This window comes from Saccostrea cucullata, unplaced genomic scaffold (assembly GCF_032062105.1).
Source record: "Saccostrea cucullata isolate Sc308-1 unplaced genomic scaffold, CSIRO_AGI_Scuc_v1 ctg6137, whole genome shotgun sequence".
In the NCBI taxonomy this organism is placed as follows: Eukaryota; Metazoa; Mollusca; class Bivalvia; order Ostreida; family Ostreidae; genus Saccostrea; species Saccostrea cuccullata.
The window spans coordinates 8,476-35,681 of NW_026928970.1; the positions used below are offsets into that span (position 1 = coordinate 8,476).

At 34.8% G+C, this 27,206-nt stretch overlaps 1 protein-coding gene across 1 annotated transcript; it reads right to left on the bottom strand.

The window, feature by feature from the left end:
* Window positions 1-23: 23 nt before the first annotated feature.
* On the bottom strand, window positions 24-27,080 carry LOC134279462 (protein transport protein Sec16A-like). Its single transcript, XM_062761876.1, has 27 exons — window positions 26,977-27,080; window positions 25,937-26,056; window positions 20,592-20,743; window positions 20,143-20,350; window positions 19,748-19,886; window positions 19,289-19,528; window positions 19,049-19,146; window positions 18,721-18,805; window positions 16,701-16,815; window positions 16,205-16,316; window positions 15,690-15,795; window positions 15,546-15,599; window positions 15,338-15,424; window positions 15,126-15,230; window positions 14,814-15,020; window positions 14,485-14,704; window positions 14,256-14,363; window positions 13,855-14,060; window positions 13,268-13,420; window positions 13,000-13,089; window positions 12,770-12,863; window positions 11,933-12,022; window positions 10,328-10,450; window positions 7,541-7,595; window positions 7,317-7,368; window positions 6,582-6,699; window positions 24-1,020 (listed from the first exon to the last, which is right to left on the bottom strand). Exons 1-27 carry the CDS (start codon window positions 27,063-27,065, stop codon window positions 152-154), a joined length of 4,095 nt encoding a protein of 1,364 aa, XP_062617860.1. The 5' UTR covers window positions 27,066-27,080; the 3' UTR covers window positions 24-151.
* Window positions 27,081-27,206: the final 126 nt, after the last annotated feature.

The following is a 27,206-nucleotide window of genomic DNA, read 5'->3' on the forward strand; positions in this document are numbered from 1 at the left end:
TTTTTTTAAATTCAACCGTTATCCATTATGTGATTATATTTCCATGTTTGACCATTTCAAATATCTAAAATGGTTCATTCTCTATAACAATTGTGATCCTTGTTTAGATGTACATGTACTGGCACTAGAGCGTTCACGGGAGTTGGGGATCCTAGCGATCCGTGTGAACCAGTGACGTCACTCTCGGTATATGCGGCAGAACAAGTCTGTTGGTGTGAGGATCTGGTTCATGTTCACTGACTGCTCGTCTGCTGCGTGTTCGCACGACTTTGTCTACGTGATAACACCGCTTACAATTCCAGTGTTTATCTTCCCCCGGGATCGCGTACATCGGCTTCTCTGCCGTGACGTGACCTGTCGGATCCGAGCGACTGGTGAAATCGCCATCCCTGGCGTCAAAGTCGTCACTCTTACGGAAAGCGTTTCTTGGCGGGAAAAAAGACGGCTTGAATAGCGCCGATAAGGAAATCTCTGGTTCGTCCTGCCTCTGTTCTTCCCGTTTTTTGGCAGCAAATACAGACTCCTTTTTCTCCGGTTCTTGTTGCGTTGGGTACTGTACACCCCACTTTTCTACAAAATAATCACGCACCTTTTCCGACATTTTATCCGTACCAAGAATCATGCCTTTCTCTTTGCTATGCTTCATGACGCTGTCTATGTGCTTTTTCTTGCGTACTTTGGGGTGTCTCTCGGCGAGAAATGAATCCATGTCTTTGTTGAGGGATTGGATGGACCTTCCTCCATAATGCCCATACAGATTTCTATCTTTTGACGCCGCCGTATCTTCCCGCTTCAGCTCCAGACATTTTTGGAGAATCTTTTTCTGCGTTACCGCCTTTCTGACGGCGACACTGGATCGTTCCTGCCGTGATATGTTGTATTGCAGCTCTTTCTTGATGTAGGCGTTGTAGAAGTCGTGTTGGTTTCTTGCCACATCGTTCATCACACAAAGAAATTTTCTGTGGTTATCCTCCTGTTTTCTAACGTTAATTAACCGTCCCATAAACATCGTCACCAACTCTTTCACTTTTCACACTTCGTCAATTCAAGTCATCTTTAACAAAATTCACAAAAAATCTTTCCTCAATATTTTAATCCATTCACTTAACCGAGTTACAAGTAAATAATACAAGATGCTTGTAAACATGTAAAAGGGTATTCATAGTTTATGCGCCTGTGTGATATTAGTACACAAGATTATTTACTGTGGTATATCAATAAAATTGTCTCCATAACTATTGTCTTAATTGTTCTATGACGATCAAATGGCATAATCTTATTGTTAATCTGGATTCTGGACCAAATAACCAATTTGATGTAATCATTCAGGTTATCTGCTTGATAATTCAGCAACACATAAACCTTTACGACTCTGGAGCTATCGCGCCTTCTCCAACCAAGCGTACACGGACATTGTTCTTGAAAGGCTCATGTTTCAATTAAAAAATATCTGCTACAAGATTTGATTGTCTTCTAGTGGATGTAATCATGCAAGAAGTTTGCTCTATGCAAATTATTTAGGGTTTAAATCTGTTTTTATCATTCATCACAGCAGTTGAGTGGCCTTTTTTGTTTATCTGGTAGCTTCAACACTCCCTTAATAGCTGTCAGCAAGACATTCATTGAAGAGGACCCCATCCGGCTTCAAACAATATTTTTTGTACAAATAAAAACTATTGGGGTTTCATCCAACCAATTACAAAATCCCCACCGTAAATAGAGCGTGGTATTGAATTATGGGACATTTGTGATTTGGAACAATGCATACAAGACACATTATATATACATGTATGAACAGATATAAATTCATTGTACATAGCCCCCGTTTGAATTTTGCATGGCATCGACCAGAAAATCCCAATATTATTTTCACAGAAATATCCAACTTCGAAACATTGAAGTTTTATTATATTTTCTTTAATTTTTTTTTTCATTTGTCTCTATATCTCCGTAATGCAGTATCAAAGGCTGTCTAAACAGCTTTAAGACCTATCTATATCGGTATAGGAATTATGAGACTGAAAATAAAATCATGGATGTAACTAAACAGATTGGAGAAACTTTGGTGGTTTAAGTCTATGTCAGGAAGGGTGATATATCTAATTTATTTACCCTAGATATTGAAAGACAAAGAGTAAGTCATTGTTTCTTCATCATTTAGAGTTCAGGGAAGCAGGAGGGAGGGGGGATTTTATATGAGCATAGTCTTTTATAGTAGTTTTCATATGTAGATTTTCTACCAAACCGTCAGAGAAAGCCCCTCCCAATTAAATAGTTTTCAAATTTAAGGTTTTTAAGGTTGTCTCCCTTTTTTAACTGACGGGAGTCCGGGAGTCAGATTCCCACTCACTGGCTGAAAGACATTGCAAGCTAAGAGTGTGAATGGAAAAGTTAAAGAAGTATATCCTGCATACATCCAGTTATATATACCAAATAGAAGAATCAAACGTGAACTTTTAAAACTTGCACTTTCAAGATATTGATCAGGCACATAAAGTAAACTCGAAGAAAGTAACAAAATAAAATAGAAACATGTCCTTAAAACATGAGTCTCGTCCGGCTTTCATTAGTAATGCAACTATATTAAACATAAATTTAATTCAAGGTCAAAGAAAAGGTCAAGGTCAAAATCTTGATGTCATTGAATAGTTTTCATCAGTATGTAAATGGTATATATTGTAATATATAATTTTTAAAAAAATCTTGCAAACTTTCTTTGTAATCTACATCTCCTGTATATTTAGCCAAAACCTTGAATTGACAAAAGTAGGTCATCATGACCAACATTTTGGTTAAAACACTCTGACAAACCTAGATAAATTAACTGATAAAGTTAATTCAAAGTTGCTAATGATATTTAAAACCAAATATTCAGATATAGCCAGGAGATTCCAAAGTAGGTCACACTGACCTACTCTAGATAAACATACATGTACTGCCACACCCCAGAATGCCTAAACTGAGAAAGTTTGATGATTTTAAGTTTCTTATTATTTGAAACATTTATATATTGCCTTAAAATTCCAAAAGTACGTCTCCATGACTGACTTTTTATTTGACACATTCTCAGGACTCAAAATACTTCATATGACAAAGTTTGATTATCTAAAGCCAATTAGTATCTAAAATCATTTATATATAGCCATGAAATTTCAAAAGTGGGTCACAGTGACCTTTTTGGTTGAAATTCTTGGAAGACCAAAGATGCATCAATTGACAAAGTTAGATGATTCTCTTATCCAAAAAAAGACATTACATATTTAAACATATCAATAAAATTTAAGAAGTATGTCATGATGACCTACTTTTTCAGTTGATGTTCTCTGAGGATCTGAGATGCATCAATTGACAAAATTTAATGATTCTAAGCCAATTAGTACCTGAGACGTTTAAATATAGCCATAAAATGTCAAAAGGAGGTCATTATGCATCAATTGACAAGAGCATCAATTTGATGATTCTAAATAGTACCTGAGCTTTACGAAACAATATTAATAGAAGTAGTAATTTTTCACAAAAATAAACCTTAGATATTTTTACAAATACATTATAAAATTATTATTGATTTCGCTCGAGAACCACCAACATTTATAATAATTTTATCGGTACAGAAACTGACAAAATATAAAATTTCCATGTAGGCTCGAACCAAAAACTTTTCGCTTCGAGTGCACTGAACAGGTAGCACAAATACTTAAGAGGGCTCCTCACACAATTTTTAAAAGTTGCATTATAAACATCTCCTGAAAAGTTTAACTCCCCTCCAATTGAATAAAAATTGTGATTTTGCATAATTTTGATAGTGTGGGCAAAAATACTATTCAATATAGCCATAAAATTTCAAATGTAGGTCACAGTGACCTACTTTTCAGTTGATGTACTTTGAACATCCAAGATTCATCAACTGACAAACTTTGGTGATCATATGTCTTGAAGTGTACAAAAAATTCCTTTAAATCAATCTGAAATGAAACTTTAAATAGAAGATGGCTGTGACCTACTTTTGAGTCAATATGATATAAGGTCCAAAAATTTATCAGCTGACAAGATTTGATGATCCTAGTCTTTATAATAAGCAAAATATTGAAGTCTTAAAACACAATTTTTGTCAACTCTGAAGTGACCTTGAGACCATGCCCTTTGCTCCAGGGTGATACCTTGAGCAATTTTTAATCTGCAACATATCCTAACCCTTGTGCATAAGTTTGGTAATAATTCTGCCAAGTGGTTCTTGGGAAAATTTTAGCATCCAGATCTTTTGTTTTCATTTTCTAATTATCTCCCCTATTTTAAGGGTCACATCCCTACTTTTCGTTTAAACAAGAACCCTTGGGCCAAGAATACTGACAAACTTGACAAAAATTGGCCTAGGGATTCTCCAGATATGGCCCATATTTTAAAAAGTTAACACACACCATACAAATATCCATAGCATTAGCACTTTAATTGAGCCTTTGGCTCAGAAGGGCTAAAATTGTTAATGAAGCTGAAAAGTTCTCATTCCTATGTATCAGAATAAAAGGTTTGATAAAATATCTTGAACAATTTCTTTGAAGTCGACCTGACTACTGTTAGTAAAAGGTAGATCAATGTCAGAAAATGTTGATGCATTTGAATAACTCAGATAAATATTTAAAGTTTGATGAATTTCAAAATATCTTGAATAGTTTCCTTAAAACTGGGCTAAATGCAAAGTGTGACAAAAGGACAGAAGGATGGAAGATGGGCATTACAAATGCCATATGATGTACATTCATTGTGTGTGTATTTATGTACTCGAAACTGTAACCTAAGGGACGTAACTCTTTTAGCTGGAAAAAAGAAGCAAACACAAAATATTTCACAGTTCTTTATGTGATGAATCCAATTCACAAATAACTTATGATCTAAGTGAAACTTACAATCATTTGCAATAAAATAAAATTAAATCTGCAGAAAATAAATACAATAGCATTTCAATATTTTTATATGATAATTTTATAGACGGAATGCTCTAATATGGGGTAATATACAGAAATCAGAGGGACACTACATGTAACAGTAGAAAGAAAATTTCCATCTGAAAAGAATTAATATCTTCTTAATTTTACTTAATTCAAGAATATATCCAATGTATATATTTTTCGTCATTTACGAATATATCCAAGATAAATAGAAGTAACAGATTGCAGTCTTGAGTATCAGAATATCTACATGCTGAAAGATTATATTACTTAAAATAAATGTGAAAATGTTTACAACATGTTCATGATAATAGACTCCGCATATTAACCTCTGAAATCAAACATCGGTAAAATGCAACATAAAAAGTACATTAATTAAAATATGCCCAATGCAGAGCAATTGCATTGTAGTCCAGGTAAAATTCATTCCCGTGACATTAAGCCATTAGAGACGGACATATACACATGTAAATATATCTATGTACAAATTACACACATATCAATATTTTGTTATTCATAATAAATAATTATCTCAGTAAATCACATTACAAAGGTTTCTTATCACAAGTGTGGCCAGCACTTTGTTCCACATACACTGTACACCTCTCAATCCACTACAAATTTTGTCAAAAATAAAACAAAAACTCAACAAAAAAAACTATTCTAACCGCAACACACCTCCAATCCCAAGTCTAATGAACCTAACTATAGAGGTGCTGACTTTAACAACTGTAATGTTTTACTTATGCCCATTGTTATGTTATTTTGTTTATTTAGAACACATCATCAATAATACAGAGTCCTACAATTAGCGGACCAAAACAATGTTGATTTACCATTACAAATATTGTTCACACAATTTACTTACATGTACTATCAGAATGGAAAGTGACATCCATAACCAACATAATAAACTTCTAATTAGATGAGACCTTTGTCCCTTAAGAAATGGAAGAAGGGGGGAATTTCATCAACAAAATGGTTCATGAGAGAATATAATCAGAGAATGTCAGATGATAAGATGAAAATTTACAGCTATTCTACAATGAAGGAAAGTCATCGCTAAAGTAGACCTGATAAATGCTTTCATGTACAGCATTTGGTTAAATAAACCTTTACCATGACAACAGAACACACAAGTATGATGACCAAACAGGACAGACGGGAGATATATTGAGGCAAGATTAAGAAACAAAATAACAGAACACAGAAAACATTGATTATGGACTGTGGACTAAATTATATACTGTATATTAAGATGGACATTTTCTTGGAGAAAGATGTTATTTCCGTTGTTAAATTATTTTGACTTTTTTAAATGTATCATTTCTATTGCTCATACAGTGTGTAGAGATCGCAATATCAGTTGAGAACATAAAACCCTGACCTGTTACCCACACAAATGTTGAAAATGATTCCAAAAATTTTAATTTACCTTGTACACAAACTTTACACTTGCTACAAGCACACTTTATTTCACACTTTGATAAATCACCCTAAAGCAAAAATCCTCTCTCTGGCCAGTTCAAAATCTTAAGAACAGATGCCATTTTTGTAGTAATAAACACTGTGTGCCAATCCTCTCCCATACCAAGCCTCACTTTGGATACATCCGCCTCTGTCCTGGCTTAAGACGACCTGATGACCTTGTGGAGGCGGGGCCAGACTGGAATCCCTCACCTTGACCTCCCTGGAACTGGGCAGGGTTAAACATGACTGGCATACCAGATGGCTGCTGGGTGTTTTCTGTAGGTCCCTGGGAGTGGAAGAATATTTTTTGTTATTGAACATTTAAAAAAAATGAAAAAATGAAATCTTTTTCATTTTACTTGTTTAAACATAGATTTAATTGTTAATTTCACAATTTTTTAAATAAAAGTTTGTGGTATCTATTATTAATAATTGCACACTTTTTCCTATTTTGTTAAAAACCAATAAAGTAAAGCAAAGCCACACACTCCAGATATCTACACACACACTTCAAAAACTGATTCAGACATCAACACCTGACTTAAGGCTACATTTAATTAAGAAATTCTACACAATTTATTCAAAACAATTTTTAAATCTTTCGTTATCTATCAAAACTGTTTATAATAAAAATCTGATTTTCTGAAAATCCAAATCAATCTAAACGAAGTAAAAAAAAAAAAGTGGAATATTAAAATTTTAAATTAAGACAAATATACTGTACTAATACTGATCATGATGAAAATTAATTTAAAATTCTAGAAGGCAGTTATATGTATATAATTTTTTTTTAAAAAGTGAATAATAAAGTTAACACTAAAAATATTAGTAAAAGAAGAGTGAGGAATATGTAAACCAATTTCAGTCAAATCAAGCACATTAGCAAACACAGGTTAGTGTTACCTGAGACAGGAAGTGTTGAACTTCACTAGAAAATGAGCTCTGTGAGCTGTTTCTAGAAAGCTAAAACAACCAAAAAATGGCAAACATCTAAACTAGCAGCATGACAAACATACATGTATTTATCTGAGCACAGACCTTTCGTCTCATGCATCACATAACATTAATCAGAGAGGACCCAGTTCTTACCTCCCCTGCTGGAATATATCTCCACATGTGAAGCTTACACACATCCAGTGGATGTGTTCTCTTGTTGTGTGGAAGGACTGTCTGATTCTCCACCTACAAAGCAATACAAAGATACTTTATAATCAGAAACCAGGAAATATTTAACCATCAAATTCTAACAGGTGATGAAGGGATTAAATTTGAATCCCAGTTCCCTGAAATTTTGACCAATGTTTTATGGGATATGTGTTTCAGTAAAAAAAAAAATTGTTTAACAAATAAAACTCCTTTCTGGCAGGATATTCACCTGTCACTTCTAGGGCATAATACTAAATGAGAAGGAAAGAAGACAAGAGGCCCATGGGCCTTATAGGTCACCTGAGCATCATGCAACAACTTTATAACGATTGAATTTGGTTCATTTTTTAAACTAGACGTCATTGCATTCACAATTTTGAAAGAGGTACCATTGCTAGTCTTTACTATACACTTAGCCTGTTTAGTTTGGTTACTTAATACCCATAGACTATTGAACAAAAAAAACCATTTACTAATCAGTAATATTCAGCAATAAAGTATAGTGCCACTACCACACATGAACATAATCCACACATTTCACAATTTTGGAAAAGGCACCCTTGCTTATCAAAAATATTTGAATAATACAAAGGAGAAGATTTCAATCACTTAATTCATTTTCAGTATATAAGTAGAGCCACCCCCCCCCCTATGGTACCCCTGACCCAGGGGCGTTAAAATTCACAATTCAGGAAGAATGACCCTTGCTCATCATTAGGACTGTATCAATATATCGATATATCGATACATATTGATATTCAAGAAAAATATCGTATTGAAAAATAACTTCCAATACATATCAGACAGACAGTTTTTAAATAATTCTGTTAAAAAGATGAATTTTAACCACCACAATTATATTTCACACTTTTGAATTAAAACTGACAATAATTATATAATTTGTAAGGAAATAACAGTTTTTAAAATTATCACAAAATACAAAGAGAACATTTGAACACATTGATTTTACTGTCATTAAAAGTTTTAATTTACATTATTTTAATGACAATGAGACAAGAACTTAAAAATGGGTAATAAAACACTTAACTGTTATGAATTCATGCATTAAAATGATTAGAAGCCTTTTTTATGGACTTGTTTTAGAATCCAATATATCGGATATCGCTTTAAAAAATATTGTATTGTATCGTATCGAAATTTTTGGCTCAATACACAGCCCTACTCATCATAGCTATATATTAGGTAGTTCATCTGCTTAATACCCAGGAGCAGAGAAGATTTTCAAATAATTTCTGCATTTTCTCAAAAATTAACCAATAGACCTTGTAACACCAGAACCCTTGACCCTAGGGCCAAAACATTCACAAATGTGGAATAGGTACTCTTGCTCATCAAAGCTATGTACTTAGTTAGTTTATTTAATACTCAGGAGCAGAGATGAAGATTTTCAAAGAATTAATGTATTTTCACTATATAATCAATAGAGCCCCAACGTAATACCAGAACCCCTGTCCCTGGGGCCATAAAAATTTACAATTTTGGAAGAACCATTTTCATCATAACTACATGTATGTACTTAGTTAATTCGTTGAATACCCAGCAGCAGAGAAGAAGATTTTTAAACAATTTCTACATTTTGTCTATATAATCAATAGAGCCCCGCCCTAACACCAGAACCCCTGCCCCTGTGGCCATAAAATTCACAATTTTGGAAGAAGCATTCTTGCTCATCATAACTATATACTAAGTTAATTCGTTGAATATTCAGAAGCAGAGAAGATTTTCAAACAATTTCTGCATTTTCTCTATATAATCAATAGAGCCCCGCCCTATCACCAGAACCCCTGACCCTACCTGGGTTCATAAAATTCACAATTTTGGAAGAAGCATTCTTGCTCATCATAACTGTATACTTAGTTAATTCGTTGAAATCCAGCAGCAGAGAAGAAGATTTTCAAACAATTTCTGCATTTTCCCTAATAATCAATAGAGCCCCACCCTAACATCAGAACCCCTGTCCCTGGGGCCATAAAAATTCACAATTTTGGAAGAAGCATTCTTGCTCATCATAACTATATACTTAGTTAATTCGTTGAATACCCTGCAGCGGAGAAGAAGATTTTCAAAGAATTAATGCATTTTCACTATATAATCAATAGTGCCCTGCCCCTAGCACCAGAACCCCTGACCCTGGGGCCATGAAATTCACAATTTTGCAAAAGGCATTCTTCCTCATCATTACTATGTCCTTAGTTTATTTAATACCCAGGAGCAAAGAAGAAGATTTATAAAGAAATAATGCATTTTCACTATATAATCTACATAACCCCACCCTAGCACCTAAGAACCCCTGAACCTGGGGCCATGAAATTCACAATTTTGCAAAAGGCATTCTTTCTCATCATAACTATGTCCTTAGTTAGTTTATTTAATACCCAGGAGCAGAGAATAAGATTTTGGCCCCATCCCTCAGGCCCCAGGGGGGCAGGGACCATGAAATTCACAATTTTTGTTCTTCTTCACCCATAGATGCTTTGTGTAAAATTTGGTGGAAATTGGTTGAGTGGTTGCAGAGAAGAAGCTGAAAATGTTCAAATGTTAACACACGACGCACGACGAACGACGCACGGCGACGGACGAAAACGGATAGCAATAGGTCACCTGAGTTTACTCAGGTGACCTAAAAATGGAACAGACCAGGCTTAGGTTCCATCCCTGTCACATTTTTTCCATTCTGACACAATCAACTAAACGGAGAAACATTCAATTTTTTGGCATTGTTAAATTGAAAGAGTTTTGTCCCTTACCTGGACTAAATATGGCAGGAGAAGACTGTGAGGATGGCATGACATTGAACAGACTGGTGGGAACGTTGGCTGATCCCGAGGACTTACTGCTGTTCATAACATCCACATACTTTGGCACAGAACCTTGAACAAAATGCATTTACCATTGATTAAATAATTAGATATAAAATTCCTTAATTTCAATGAAACTTGATAAATTCATGCCACAATTGGTAACATTGAAGACCCAGATGTGAAAGTTGGCATGCAAAGTTACCAGTACCCAGAGAGTTAGTACCATCCATGTCTATGAACACTTAGGCCATAATAAAAATATTCCTAGATTCTCATCCGAAAATTTTTGAAAAATCGAGGCCGCGGGCGGCTTTTATTTTAATTTTTATATTTTTTTCCATTTTGCAGAATTTTTAATCACCTGTTCATTCGGTGCAGATTTATCTATAATACCCGAATAAAAGTGATGGTAGAGGTCCGTTTATCTCTTACTACACATCATCACCAATCTTTCAGAACCAATGACCCTAGTTTAACATATACTAGAGGTACTGTGAGCTATGAGCTCACTAAATGATACACCCCGCCTCCCATATGTCCATGTGTTGCTATATATTGTTTTACGGTAATGTAAAGAGGAATAACTCGTCCTATCAAATGTTATCCAGAAGCTTCTATATGTGACGTCATAGGTAAACATATAATGGCAATGTCCATGTTTTGCTATGGGAAACTTAAATTATGTGTCGAATAAAAAAGTAAAATAGGAGGTGCACAATGGCAATATGTAATAAAGATTCTGTGAAAGTTTCATTAAATTTCACTCAGTAGTTTAAGAGGAGTTGCGGATAAGAGATAAAGCTTAACAGACGGACGAACGGACAGACGGATGGACGGACGGAAATACCAATTACTATATACCCTCCCACTTTTCAAGCGGGGGGGATATAAATATAGCAATTACCATCTTTTCAGCAGTCAAAATCATGCCAACATTCACGGGATTTAAAACGAAAGTTGAATGGTAGTTGAATACCGATCCCGATCAGAATTAATACGAAGAAAAACAGAAATAAAAAAAATCGAGGCGGGAGGAAAAAAATCAGGGCAGGCGGGGATGAGAATCTAGGAATATATTTATTATGGCCTTAAATAATCAAAGCTCCCCTCAAAGTGAAATGACTGATATTCAAAAAGCATTTTAAACTGCACATTCTGTTCAAATGCTTTTATATTTAGTTAAAGCAGTACATTGTACATAAATATGTAATGTATTGACCCTAGTCCTTTAAGCTTATTATCCCAAAACCTTGACCAAAAATATAGCAGGCAGTATATATATTTACATAACTACATTACAAACCAGGGTTCACTTTAAAGGAGAAAAGAATAAAAGAAACTATCAGATAATTGTAGGAAAAAATGAAAAATCCAAATCAAAACAAAGCAAAATTAACCTTAAATGTGCTATAAGTATTTAATGACTTTCATAAACTGATGAAAAAGTTTTCCAATGCATTACCAGTATATATGGATGGAAAAGCAAAATATCAAAACCAATATTGAATGGCATGAATTCATATAATATACAGCTACAGTAGTCCTCCTTACCTTTACCTTTCCTCAGTGAGAATTTATTCCCCATGGGAGGCCCCCCACCAGGTGGGGCTTCATTACTAGCGGGCTGCATAGAGGATCCCACTACAAAACATTGAGAGGCACTTCTTTCAAAATTCTAGATTTAATCAAATCTTTAGAATGTTTGTAAACTTGTGTCATAACTGTTTTATTTAGACTCTTATATCCAAATTAACAAGTTTTAACAATGAATTTCAAATGGTGTAATTTTTTAAATAATTTTGAAATAAAGCAAAATTTTCATTATAACATATTTGTAACTGAATATTATACAAGTACATACTAGCAAGTTTTAAAACATGATGTTATAAATAACACAAATATAGATAACTAAAGATATATAAATCTAAATTTTGACTAGAATCTGTTCTCATTTAACAGTCCTTAGCCCAAGAAGACAGATGATAAATGAGAAAAGCTTTCTTGTCTTTAAATCTTGAATGTACAAGTGTTCTTTGAAATTAGAATACTGTACATTATATACCACTCTCTGATCTCTGAGTGACTTACTCTGAAGTCTTTCGGGGGTGGGAGTGGAGGTTCATTACTTACTACTGAAGTCTTTAGGGGGTGGGGGTGGAGGTTCATTACTTACTACTGAAGTCTTTAGGGGGTGGGGATGGAGGTTCATTACTTACTGCTGAAGTCTTTAGGGGGAGGGGGTGGAGGTTCATTACTTACTGCTGAAGTCTTTAGGGGGTGGGGGTGGAGATTCATTACTTACTGCTGAAGTCTTTAGGGGGTGGGGGTGGAGGTTCATTACTTACTGCTGAAGTCTTTAGGGGGTGGGGGTGGAGATTCATTACTTACTGCTGAAGTCTTTAGGGGGTGGGGGTGGAGGTTCATTACTCTGTTCTCCCTCCTCTGTGTTGATCCACTTCTTCTTAACATCATCCCACACAATCTACAAAAACAGTTACATTCACATTTCAAGATTCATTCTGATAAATAAGAGGAAATGATACATCTAAAATCCATACATGAATCAGTGACTGCAGTAAAACAATCAATTTTTAGTGTCATTTTTAAGTTTTATATACCGATGGTTTCTTGTCATCTGGCAGCTTCATTTCATTGACATCAGGATTTTTCTCTTTCTTTCCCTTAAAAGGCCACCAACTCCAACCCTCCTATTATAAACCAGAATAGAAAATTACATTATAGGATTATACATGCTGCAGCTAATGCTTTAATCTGGTACATGATGAAAACAATCTTCCCTTAAGAAGGTTCTTCAAGTTTAATTTATGCACTAATTTAGTTCATGAGTGTATGTACATGTACATCTGTAGAATTATTCTTTACTACCTTAGATTTTTTATCATCAGACAATTTAAAGTCTGTCTTTTTCTCCGGTATGGTGTCTGGTTTTTTGGTGGTGGAGGTGGCATGAGACGGGGGACCACCACTGCCAGTACTGGTCTCAGATATTGTTCTGGGTCTCATCTTAGGAGCCACAATCTACAAATACAATCAAGGGATTATTATGTGGACGGATTAACTTGATAGGACTGATAATTTACTTGTAATTTATGTGTATTTACTACAGAAAATCAAACAACTGTTAATGTCCATCCCTGCAAGTTTTCATTTTTTTAAATGTTAATCCTTACTTATCAGTCCTTTATTTTCCATCATTTTTTTAAACATTGTATTTTAAAATTAAATCTAATTTAAAAATAATCAAAATCAAAGGACCCAGTACACGCCTATTTGAAATACAAACACATATATCAAACATAAAAGATGTATTTTTTCTTACATTCCCCATTTTAGTCTTCAAACTTATTTTCTACTTGTCACAAGATACTTTTTAAGTTTATTAAACTTGATGTGCCATCATTTAAGAATCAGCCTTTGTATAAATGTATCTTTTTTTAGTTTCAGTAGCTCACCTGTTGTGAGCTGGCCCCCACAGCACTGAAGTAATCAAACGATGATCCACTGGGGACGTTGTGGGACCCTGACAGACTGTCATCTTCTTCTTCTTCATCATCATCATCCTCGTCTTCTGTGGTGACCGTGTTGGTGGAGATCAAGCTGTTCCTGTGGTGCTGGGTGGTGCCAGGGTGGTGACTGAACTGAGACTCAGTGTGTTGACCTAAAATCACACAGAAAATTAATAAAGTCATCAGATTTGCTTCTGAATAATTCATACTGATGAAATTCTTACAGCAGTTCCTCCCTAACTTTTCACAAACACTTTCAGAGAGATTTAACCAAAGTCCACAGTACAACCCTATACTGAGAGACATTGTCCACACATTATCCACATTTACAAAATAGGAAACCCTACCTTGTGAGTTTGGGTCAAAGTAGTTCTGTGTGTTTTCATTCCCCATGTTTGTCTGTTGGTTTGTCTGTTGGTTGACTAGATGTTGGTTTGGATCATACTGCTGGTAGCCTTTAAAATTTATCCAAAATTACAAAATTATACAAAATTTATTGAAAAAGCATATTATATCATATTTTTCTGGTTTTTCTTTAAAATATACTTTATAGAAGAATGTGTAAAACTGTATTACCACTCTGAGGAAACTGTTGTTGATGCTGCCACTGAGAATTTGGATCCACTCCTGTATTTTGATAAGCATTAGGATCTGCTCCCTGGTTGTACGCCTCTGGGTGATTCTGATAATCTGCAGCTTGTTGAGAACCATACCCAGCAGCTGCATGTTGTTGATTTTCCTGAGGTTGACCATATTGATTGTATGTGTTGGGGGCCTGGGAATAATCTGTCTGTTGCTGAAATATTTTAAAAATAGATCAGTTCTCTAAGTATTAAAGAGAACAATTATTAAATTTCTAGAAATTCTGAAAACTCCAAAATTTCTTCCATTTAATTTCAGTGTACCTGAGTCACGTTAGGGTCGGGTGTGGGGTAGCTCTGCTGGGCCTGGTAAGACTCCTGTCCGTATGGCACTTGTGGTGGTGGCATCATGGTGGATTCTCCACCCGCTATATAACCTGCCACTTCTCCACTCTCTGTACTGGCGGCCCGCATTCCAAAAGTTCCACCATAGGGTGTGACACTCCCAGACAATGGCTGGATAGATCCATCCTGGAAAACCCAAAATATTTTTTTAAATGAAGGAAAGCAAAATATATATAAATGTACACTAAATCTAGCACTTTTTATGTTTATTTTTAAACAATGAAGTAATACCTGAAATCCGGCGTTAATTTTTGACAGCTGCTGTAGCCAGTACGGGTCTTCATCTTCCGTGGAGTGAAGCTTCTGAGGATCAAAGTACTTCAGGCGGTCTCCCAGCTGTTCAAAATCAAATCAATTGTTTATTTTTTTTTACACAATAAAGTGCATTTAATACTGTATAATTACTTTCTTCTATGGGTGCCTCTTCAATTCCTTTAACTTACCTCAAACACAAGCTTGACTAGAGTAGGTTGAAACAAAGTTGGTGAATGCAGGATCACTCGGGAAATTGCTTCACAATACTGCAAGGCCTGCATAACAAAAAATACATCTTATTTGTTTTGAACAGAATATACTGGAGAAGGAGACATGATAAATTATATTTCACTGAAAATAGAATGATATGTGAAAGAATAGTCATGAAACATTTACCTCTTGAGCAAATCCATTTTCTGCCAATCTACACGCATACAAGAATTTAAAGCTCTGCAAACAAACATGTCACAGTCATTTTTAAACCTTTTTGGGTGTTGAGAATACAGAACCTTTATGTTGTAAAAAAGACACAAACAGTACCTGGAAATTGACTGTATAATATGATGGGTTTCCCAGTGAATTGGCATACTCATATATTTCTGTACATTGTATGGCCTCATTCGTTGAAAATTCTGATAAAGGCAAACTGAAACACAATAGGACATATATAAATGAGTATAGTTACTACAACCTCATTGCAAAATATATTAAGATATACATGTAAAACATATTAAATATAGTTTATATATTATCATGTATTTCATAATTTCAAGGGATAAAAAACACATTAAACATAGCAAATATAAATGTACCATTTATATTATTCGTATGTATTTCACTCATATTCTACATTTTACAAACATAAATTGTTGGTTGAGATATTTGAAATAGGTGAAAACAAACTGGTGTTCCCTACAAAAACATAACTACAAGTAGGAGCAAATTTAAAGGCTGTATACAGAACACAGCAGTTAATTTTAGCATATACTAAGGAGTTGCTTTATGCAGAATCAACTTCTAACTCTAGCTTTGTTCAATTTCCTCTTGTATATTACCTGTGATTTGATCCTACTAGCACCATTTTAGCTGTCTTCTTTTGATAAGAACCAAAGTTGACTTGAGCCATCATGTAGCAAAAATGACTAGCATGTAGAAAACCCTTGGATGCTGAAAACAAAAACAAAAGGAAAAAATGTCTAATAAACTCTGAATTTTAAATATAAAACCAAACACATATTAAATAGAATTTAATTCCAATTTGTTATTCATTGAAATTGAAACCATAAAACTGTTACTGCACATAATGTACAAGTAAAGACATGTACATCAAGCTAATATTCAGTAAGATTTTAAATTATACAGTGTACCAATTGAGCTGCTTTTTCTCTTAAGGAAGACTGAATAAGTAGAGAGAGGACTGAATTAGTAGGTTACTGTATTTTTTAGAACATAAAAATGCATTATTTTCAATACCTCCTTTTTGTTTTATAGCTTAAATTTCTAGAAATCAGGTTTTGATGGATATGAATTTTCTCAGGTTTTGAAACATACCCAATGTATCCCCCAGGGTCATAATGGACTTTTTGTCTATGTCCCGTCCAGTTGGGTTAGACAGGATCATGGCCAAATGTGGTCTCCAATCTCCCCACTTCTCATCCACCACACACTGATATTACAAACAGAAATAATTACCAATTAAAATTTATCGAATTTTTATTCAAAAGCCATATTTTGAATTTGGAACAAGAGGCCCAGGGGCCACATCGCTCACCTGAGCAATTTGCTAGGAATAAGCACATATCAGATCCCTACTGAAAGTTTACTGAGTTTGGGGGGAAAGGGGGGGGGGAGAGGGGGCTTACATGAATTTTAACCTCATAGGGGGTCATGGTTTGAACAAACATGAATTTACACTACCTGAGGATGACACACATAAAAATATCACTAAGCATGGATTTGAAGTTCTTGAAAAGATTTTAAAAGGTTTCTCTATATATTCCTATGTAAAACTTTGAAAAAACATTTTGGCCCCACCCTACCCTCTGGGGTCATGATTTGAAAACTTGAATCTACGCTACCTGAATGATTCCACATGAGTTTCATCTTTCCTGGCCTAGTGGTTCTGGAGAAGAAGATTTTAAAAGATTTTTCCTGTAAATTCCTATGCAAAACTTTGAAATCATTCATTTTGGCCCCACCCTTGCCCTGGGGGTCATGATTTGAACAAACTTGAATCTACGCTACCTGAGGATGATTCCACATAAATTTTTTTATCTTTCCTGGCCTAGTGGTTCAGGAAAGAAGATTTTTAAAGATTTTTCCTATATATTCCTATGTAAAACTTTTGTCGGCCATTTTGACCCCACCCTTGCCCCGGGGGTCATGATTTGAACAAACTTGAATCTACGCTACCTGAGGATGATTCCACATGAGTTTCATCTTTCCTGGCCTAGTGGTTCTGGAGGAGAAGATTTTTAAAGACTTTTCCTATATATTCCTATGTAAAACTTGGGTCGGCCATTTTGACCCCACCCTTGCCCCGGGGGTCATGATTTGAACAAACTTGAATCTACACTAGCTGAGGATGATTCCACATGAGTTTCATCTTTCCTGGCCTAGTGGTTCTGAAGGAGAAGATTTTTAAAGATTTTTTATATATTCCTATGTAAAATGGTCGGCCATAATTTGGCCCCACCCTTGCCCCGGGGGTCATGATTTGAACAAACTTGAATCTACACTACCTGAGGATGATTCCTTATGAGTTTCATCTTTCCTGGCCTAGTGGTTCTGGAGGAGAAGATTTTTAAAGATTTTTCCTATATATTCCTATGTAAAACTTGGGTCGGCCATTTTGGCCCCATCCTTGCCCCGGGGGTCATGATTTGAACAAACTTGAATCTACACTACCTGAGGATGATTCAACATAGTTTCATCTTTCCTGGCCCAGTGGTTCTGGAGAAGAAGATGTTTAAAAAATATTTCCTATATATTTGAAATGTAAAAATTGGTTGACAAGGAATAATTTTGATAAAAAAAAAAATTGCCCCGGGGGTCATGATTTGAACAAACTTGAATGTCTACACTACCTGAGGATGATTCCACATGAGTTTCATCTTTCCTGGCCCAGTGGTTCTTGAGAAGAAGATTTTTAAAAAATGCCATTTATTTTTAATAAATTCATGATTATCTCCCCTTGGAAAAGGACTTGGCCCTTTATCTGAACAAATTTAAATCCCCTTCACCCAAGGATACTCTGTACCAAGTTTGGTTGAAAATTGGCCCAGTGGTTCTTGAGAAGAAGATGAAAATGTGAAAAGTTTACAACGACGACGACGACGACAACGACGACAACGACGACTACAACGACAGACAACGGACAAATTGTGATCAGAAAAGCTCACTTGAGCCTTTGGCTCAGGTGAGCTAAAAAGCAATGAAAAAAAAAAAAAAATAATATTAAAATGTTATTATTCTGCTAGATTTCACAGCTCTTTACAGTGTGTTACTTAAATAGATGTTTGAAAGCTTTGAAAGGAAGTTTAAAATGTTTCTTCAGTTGTTAGATACATACAGTGACAGCAGCTGGCTGTCGACAAGACATTAACTGGAACAATGTCTGCAGGGGATCGTTCATCTTCATGGCACTGTTGGCAAACCTACAAGACAACACAGATGATAGATGAAATAAAAATATTTAAAGGAGGTGAACCATGATAAATCATACCTAGACATATCATCACTGATGTAATTTTAAATTTCTTGCAAAGTATTGTAAAATATTCTCTTCAATTTTACATTTATCTCACACAGCTACAATTCCTTAACTATGGAACTAAGGACTAGCATAAAAAATAACTTTAATAGACCTTTAAAAGCATCATAACAGCTTTAATTCCTACCTAGTCATGACATTAGCATGCGCACGGCTGTCCATTTTACTAGCTAAAAACAAGGCATGTCCCCAGAGGTTATTCTTCATAGCCCACTCCAAAGCATCCTACAAATGAATCATGTTGTTCATTCTTCCAAATACTGAACAAAGAAAAGCAGCATTTTCATTATATATAAATGATGAATGCTCAATAATTTCAGAGTTATTGACTCTGAATTACATACCATACATGTATCAGATTTTTTACCTTCTTTCTGCCATACAACAGTAGATGTCTGAAGCGATCGGTCGCCTCCTCTCTGGTTTTGCGGCCTCGAGAAATAACCGATCTATCTGAAGTGATGACGGACATATCTACTGTGTCATCAAAGTCCTCGTCCAGTGTATCTGAGCTCGGATTTATCTTCAATCCCATCATGCTATAGTCAACAGTGGTAGGTTCATGTCCGTCCAATAGCAAGTCAGCGATGTCTGTCCCAACAAACGTCTATAAAAGAATTATATGCTTCTACAGATTTATAACTCATATTATTGTGTTGAATTAAAAATATTATAATCTTGTTTCTATTAAAAATAATATCAAAATGTATACAATTTCTAGTTTTAATATTTCTGCTACTTTGAGAAACATGTTAGACATATGACTGTTATATAAGGAGTAAATGGATCACAGAAGTTTGTGTTTGCTGCAGTATTTTAGACTGACCCCGTTTTGTTTGATGAGCAGCTCTAGGAACCTCCAGATGAGCTCTGCAGAGTCTCGATCAGTCAGCTGGACATTCTCCCCTGAAGTCTTGGCTTTAGCCTGGCAGTAGGTCAGAACATCATTCTTATGGGTATCACCCCTGGAATATAATACAAGTTTACATTTAGAAGCAGAAAGGAAGGAAAATTAATAAGAAATACATGCATTTCCAAACACTCTTTTAATTTTTGTCTGTCTGTACTACAATGCATGCAATGAAGTGATAATGGACTTCATTACATATTACATATAAAAGTTACCCCTCCTTCCACCTAAAATATGTTTTTTACCATACAACCTCTATAAATTTGTTTCTTACCATTAAGCCTCTTTCGGCATCACATATTAACACATACCTGACAAGTGGCCCGGGGAAGTTCTTCAGTTCCTCTGTCTCGGGGTTGTCTTGTAACATCTCATTCAGGTCATGGATCTCCACAGTAGCCGGCTGACCTTCAGAAGGTCGATTTGGCATGACCTTGACAAGATGACCTCCAGGGCCAAATCTGATGCAGGTATGAGGAATGGAATGTTTGACTGGGGTCATCCTACTAGGAGCTGTTTCTGTAAAGAATAAATCTACCTATAACTCCACCTTCATGTACAAATGTATATACATATATAGATGTATGAACATCATTAGTACCATAAACTAGTTTGCTGCTGTATCTCACTAGAAATTCAAAGGATTAACAATTTACATGACTGCATTATACCTTAATATCACAAAATATTCTATCTTGTCTGGGATGAAAACTGCTAATTTTTTTCTCTGAATATAATTATTTTAGATTAGGACTTGTACCTTGAACATAGCCCTGATCATAATCATATCCGTAACCATAACCCCTGTTGTAGTTGGCATAATATGCATCCCACTGGGCACGTGTGTAGTCATCGTAACCTTGACGACTGGAGGAACGGGATCCATGATATTGGCGGTACCCATCGTAATCTCTGTAAACCATTATATCATGTCATTACTTAGAAGAAGTATTATGGACTGAAACATAAAGCTTATAAGGAAAGACCTGTTAAAGTGTGTTAATGTCTTCGATTAAAATATTGTAATTATTCTAATACAGATGCATATTGTGCTACATGTATATGTTTACTGCTAAGATATATCGTAATGTGAAATACTGTTAAATAAGTAACTTTTTGTGAGCGCTAAAATTAATAAATACAAATCATTGTAGTATAAGATGGTATGATTAGAATACACAGTATAATTTGTTATGCAAGTATACAAACAAATTAAAGTTACATTTTTAATTATATTCATATGAAGTGATGATATAATAATATCATTCATTTACCACAAGTTGTAGATTATATGTTTAAAACTGCAAAATTCATTGCTCAAAAAATGAAGAACCCGACCCAAAGTACCAAATTAGGAAAAAGCCCAGGCAGAAAAATTGGCAGAGTGTTCATCAGACAAAACAAAAACACAGATCTCAACAAGACACAAACATAAACAATTCCATTCTTCTTTTTTAAAAATTCTACCTGTTATTCATTTCTTAGATAAATTAAGAAATTTTCAAATTCAAATTCAGATTCAAGTGCCTGTAATGCTCAACATACATTGTACAAGTAATGCTGCCTAATAGCACGACCTCTTTGTAAAGCAGATCATAGCTTATAATTCCAACCAATGCACTGTGCAGAAAAGTATCCTGTAGCATGTATGGGGTGCATATTTGTAAAAAAAAAAAATCAACTTTGGCTTTTGGGGGTTTTTTTTAGTTTGTGTTTGCATGTGAAAGCTATACTTTTGATATAAATACATGTGTATATAACTGTAGCTTAGTACAATTAAAGACTCTTTTAAAGCAAAACAAGTCAATGCATCACTTGTAAACATCAATACACAGGCACCTGACGTTACTTATTTTTCTTTTAATAAAAAAATATACACATACCTAATAATAAACAAGATTATTAGGTATGTGTATATTTTTTTATTAAAAGAAAAATAAGTAACGTCAGGTGCCTGTGCATCAATAGGTTAAATGCTACAGTGGTCATCAACTATGTATGTGTGAGCATTTGGGTGGAGTGGGTTGGGGGGAGGGTCAACTTACCAATATTAAAGCTGACATGAACTCTTAAAAAGGCATCAGTTTTCATCTTTGTACGACTTACTACATTCCTGTACGCCCTTGTCCGCCATATTTCTTCAATTCCGCCATATTTATCGAAGATTTTTGGCCACCTGTACCTGCCTATATATAGCTTTGTAGAATTGTTTCACTTGAGTGATTTTCTAGCCTGGCTGTCGACATGTACACATCTCCGATAGCATAGTTTTAAGAAGTCCATAAACTGAATAAACTGACCAAATACATGTTTGAAAAGTAAGAATTCAACCAAACAATAGAACTATACCGAGAATTAAATTATTTTTGAATGCAATTGCTGCAATATAGAAAATACACTAACACGAAATACATTCATGTACAGCAAAAATCCATGCAGGTCGAGAAAACGCGTCAAACGCAGTGATAAAGCATTTACCTGAATATACTGCTATCGTTACTGGAATGTGCACATGTCGCAAGAATTATCCTATTTTACTTTTATTGAAAAATGCATCTCAGAAGTCATGTAATCCATTGCTAACACAATAGTAAAAGATGCTTGGACACACGTGGCCCATGCTGATCATTTTATTTGCTCAGGGAAAATATCAAAGGTTGAAAGCTCAGTCGGATTGATTGAAAAAAAAATGCAAGTGATTTTTTCAAAACTAAACATTACTCTTGTCTGTAAATGTTGCAAATAGAATTTATGATTACATGGTTTAACTTCATTAAATTTATAAAAATGCATGCATTATTACGAATCATTCACCTTTTGAAGATATTTTCCTGTGATAGGAGGGGGGTGGTGTAATAAAACATGCATATTAACACTCTCATAAAAATAATTTAAGAAAACGTCTGAAACAGATTGATTTCTTTATGATTAATTATTATCAAATAAATACTCTATATTGGCTTTATTAGACCTAATATAATTTGATTTAAAGTTATTTATAATTTTATGCACAATGAATGAAAACATACCCCACGCTCCCCAAAAACTCGAAGTGCTGAAATTCCCAGAAAAAAATAAAGGAATCGTAATTTTCTTGTTATATGCACATTGTGTCCTAAATATCTGCAAAGTTTGACGAAATTGTGTGCAGCGGTTTATGAGAAGTTGCGCTGACAAACTGCTCATTTTTATATTCAAGATATGGCCAAAATCTAAATGTAAAGGTGCGGAAATTGAAAAAGTAAAGAATTCGGAATTTCCTGGTGATGTGCAAATCTAGACACACATTGACTCCTATAAATATTTCGAAAGTTCGACAAAACTCTGTTCAATGGTTTATAAGAAGTTGCGCTGACCAGAATTTAATGTGAATTAAATTTCTAGACATAAATAATTAATGATTACTAGAAAAAGCAGATAGAAAGAGAGAGCAACCCCCCCCCCCCCCCCCGTGAGAATTCCACATTTTACCTACAATTAGCTTTTTAAAAATTCTCTTGTCTGTTGTCCAGGTTCATGTTACGTACGTTATAGCATATATACCGGGGGATGTTTTTTTTTTTTTTTTAAATATATACTTAGTATAGACATTGAACATTGCTGCGTAGGTTTAGCCTCCCCCCCCCCCCCACTTTGCACAGACAAGTCGCAGTATAGGTTAAAAATGAGGAAAGTGTTGGTGTTTGGAGAAAAATTTTGTTACTGAAGTTCGAACCTACCTCCCCCCCCCCCCCTTTCCCCCACACGAAATATAATATTCGTGTTTTTGGAAAAGGACATTCCACCTTTTTCTTTAAGCTTCTCAATTTTTTTGAATGTATAAAACCCCCACTTTCAATTTGCTTCCGACGCCAATGCGTTTGAGAAGGTATTTGAGAAAGTTCCCAATGTACCCATTCCTGTGATGTATATTTCACGTTTATTATATCCACCGCTTGAAAAGTGGGAGGGTATATAGTAATAGTTTTGTCCGTCCGTCGGTCTGTTACGCTTTGGGTATACCCATCTCTTATCCGCAAATCCTCTTCTACCACTTAGTGAAATTTACTAAAACTTTCACAGAATCTTAGGTTTATTACATATTACCATTGTGCACCTCCTATTTTACTTTTTGATCCGACACGTATTTTGGGTTTAGCGACAACAGCAAAATATGGACTTTGCCATTATAACCATATGGGAGGCGGGGGTATCATTTAGTGAGCTCATTGCTCACAATACCTCTAGTTTCTCTTTCAGTTTGGCCGTTTGGGTTAACTTCTTGTCCAAATTTAAATTATTATTCAATTTATGAAGTTTCGACATCCCGCCTGAAAAAAATTCCTTGATCTGTCCTATGGCTTAATAAATGGTACAGCAGAAAGTGCGTAGGATCTTATACCTATTCTTGCCGTAAGGGACGGTTACAGAGTGAGAGGGAGAGAGAGAGAGAGAGTTAGTTCAATATACAAAAGAGTAAATAAAAATTATCCGTATTCAACCAGTGTCAAGAATCCCTACCCTAGCTTTTAAAATTATCTCCCAAATACTCCTACAGAAATTATTTTTATATGAAAAAAATGGCGAGACTATCAGGCAGGGATACTGAAATCTCGGTAGACTCTCTATAACAACATAATTATAAAACATTTATACATTCCTCAAAATGCACATACTTTGTGGGCGGAGTGACACATTTAAAAAAAAATCAAAACTGAATTCGGCAGAGATGTCTGTCTTCCAACAATATTTAGATGACGGTCATGTCAATTATTTTTGCACGCCCCCCCCCCCCTGCCTAAAAATCAAATACATGTACCTAGATGTCAATCTGAACAGGGGATGGCATTTCTTCGTGTGTTTGTGTGTTAAAAAAGTATAGATCTATGTACATGACATGTACACATAAAAAAAATGTATTCTGGTTAATTGCTTTTAAGATTTGAAGTAAATAATTACCGTACATCAAATTACTTGGTTTAGACTTGAGATTAGTACTAAATAATCAGTTATAATTGACAAATGAATTTTGCAACGCAAACCAACTGCAGACTAAATACATGACTTTGTATAGAATGTATATTAGAACTACAAGAAGATAGACAATTCACAATTATAGCTTATGAACAGCAGTTATAATACCCCCCCCCCCGTTTCAGTCGCGCAAATACCATATAACTTCTCTTTCCACTTGTGATATTTTCCCTGACCAAAATCTGATCAGCACGGACTAAGTGTATCGGCCTGCTAGTCTGTACGGAGTAATGACAGTGTGTTTACTTTTGAGCTTTTACGGAGTTTATTTCTTTTTTGTGATGCATATTTCAATAAATGGAATTCAGGGTGTATATCACTTGACTTGTGCACATCTTCGAACCGATGCAACCTTATTACCAGGTATGGGTACGTTTACAGCGTTCGAGGCGTTTTCTCGATATGCACAAATTGCATAGGGGCTGCAAATCAAAGACGTTGGTTGTTTTGTTCCATTCAAATGATATAATTTCAAAATGTGTTTGCAGATTTTACTGCTCTTTATTTCAAGTTTATTCTGCATAAATTGGCGCACTATAAAAATACGTACGCGTGACGTGCATCTAAATTTCTCACCAAACTTGCATTTTTTTTTTCTTTTGATTCAAATCAATAATTATTCAGAAATATGATTATTGTGTTGTTTATTGTGGTTTTGAAATGTCTTGATCTCCACATGTGTTCTCATATGCTTTACCATCGGAGATGTGCACAAGTCGATACCCAAACCAGAAAATCATTCAACTGTAACGAGCGCTTTGGGGTATATATCGTTACAATGAGACAATGTATCTGAAAGAAATATGGCGGAATACGGCTTTAGTTGGTATGAAACAAGTCGTACATAGATGAAAATGTTGCGTTTTTAAGAATTCATGTCAGCTTTAATGAGGACTTGCATAAGGAGGTTCACTTCCCAGTTATTAAGGATAAAGTGAACCATAGTCAACAAAAAAGATTTCTTTGCAACATCCAAGATTTTTGAAAACATCCTTCAAACTGGGTCATCTTAATCTCACTGAGCTTACCACCCTAAAAGCTGATACTGAGTTTGGCTAATCCCTTATCTACGATCCCCATTAATTTACTCACTGGTGCTCTCCCGTGTCAGAGAGCGAGCCCGGGGTCTGGACTCGCGAGCCTCTCTGACTTGTGAACCTTTCGCTGTCCTCGTAAGGTTGTCCGTACTGACTGTAATATTGACTGGGGTATCTGTGGGGAAATATTTACAAGTCATGCATCATTCATCAAACATAATGCTCTAGGAAATCTGTTACTGTGGTGCTCAATCTCATGCAGGTGACCTAATTACTACCTACATCTACCAGTATATATAATATATATCAATAATCTAATCATCATCCCATCTATTAAGAAGCTACGTGGCAGATTTTATTCACTGATAACTATTTTTGAAGAAACTTCTACATATTAGTGCACTCTAATAAAAAAAAGAAATAATAAAATCTGTATATAATCTAAATTTCTTTTTCAAAATTGAAGGTACTTGGCAATATTAAGAAGATAACAAATTAGAATCCCTGCACATAAATTACCAATGGAAATAATTTTTTTAAAATTAAACAAAAATGTCATAAAGGTTGGAAACAAACACACAAAACACAAATGCACAAAACGACACAATCTAGCATAATAAGTAGCAGGTGAAAAGTGAATATAATGCCAGATAGAGTATGGTGTCAAAGAAAAAAAAGAGTTCAGACTTGATAAAAAGGCAATAGTTAAGCAAATCACTGAAAACCCAATATAAAAAATACATTCAAAAGAAGGACATCTAAAACATTGACAACCAAATGTTTGAACAGTTATTACTGACATCGACGTATCAATGAAAATGTTATCTTTATTAGTATAGAGATGAAAAAAAAAAGAAACTGTATATTCATAACTCTACAAATATTAAGAAAAATGTTATTGGTCTCAATTTTCACTAACTGGTACCAGTAAGTCAAATAAATTTAAAATACCAAAAAATTCCATGCAAAATTTTAAAACAAATTTATAATTTTTCAAATGTAGCACAATTTTTCAAGGTAAAACATTCAGAAAGCAAAGTTGGAAAGAGTTGCCAGTTCTCGCTAAGGTTATCGTGCAGGCTAGAGTAGCCTTACCCATGATGCCACTGGCCATGGTTTGGGTAATCGAATTGCAGTAACCTGTTGAAACTAAAATGCCATTTCTGCTGTAAAAATCTTAACATTATAACAAATTGTTCATTTTTTTTTCTTTTTGCTTTAAAAAAATTAAAGTGATACTAGATTTTGGTATCTTATATTGGATGAATACAGGGTAAATAAAATATAAATACATTGTATTGTTGATTATTATGCTTCCTGTCAGT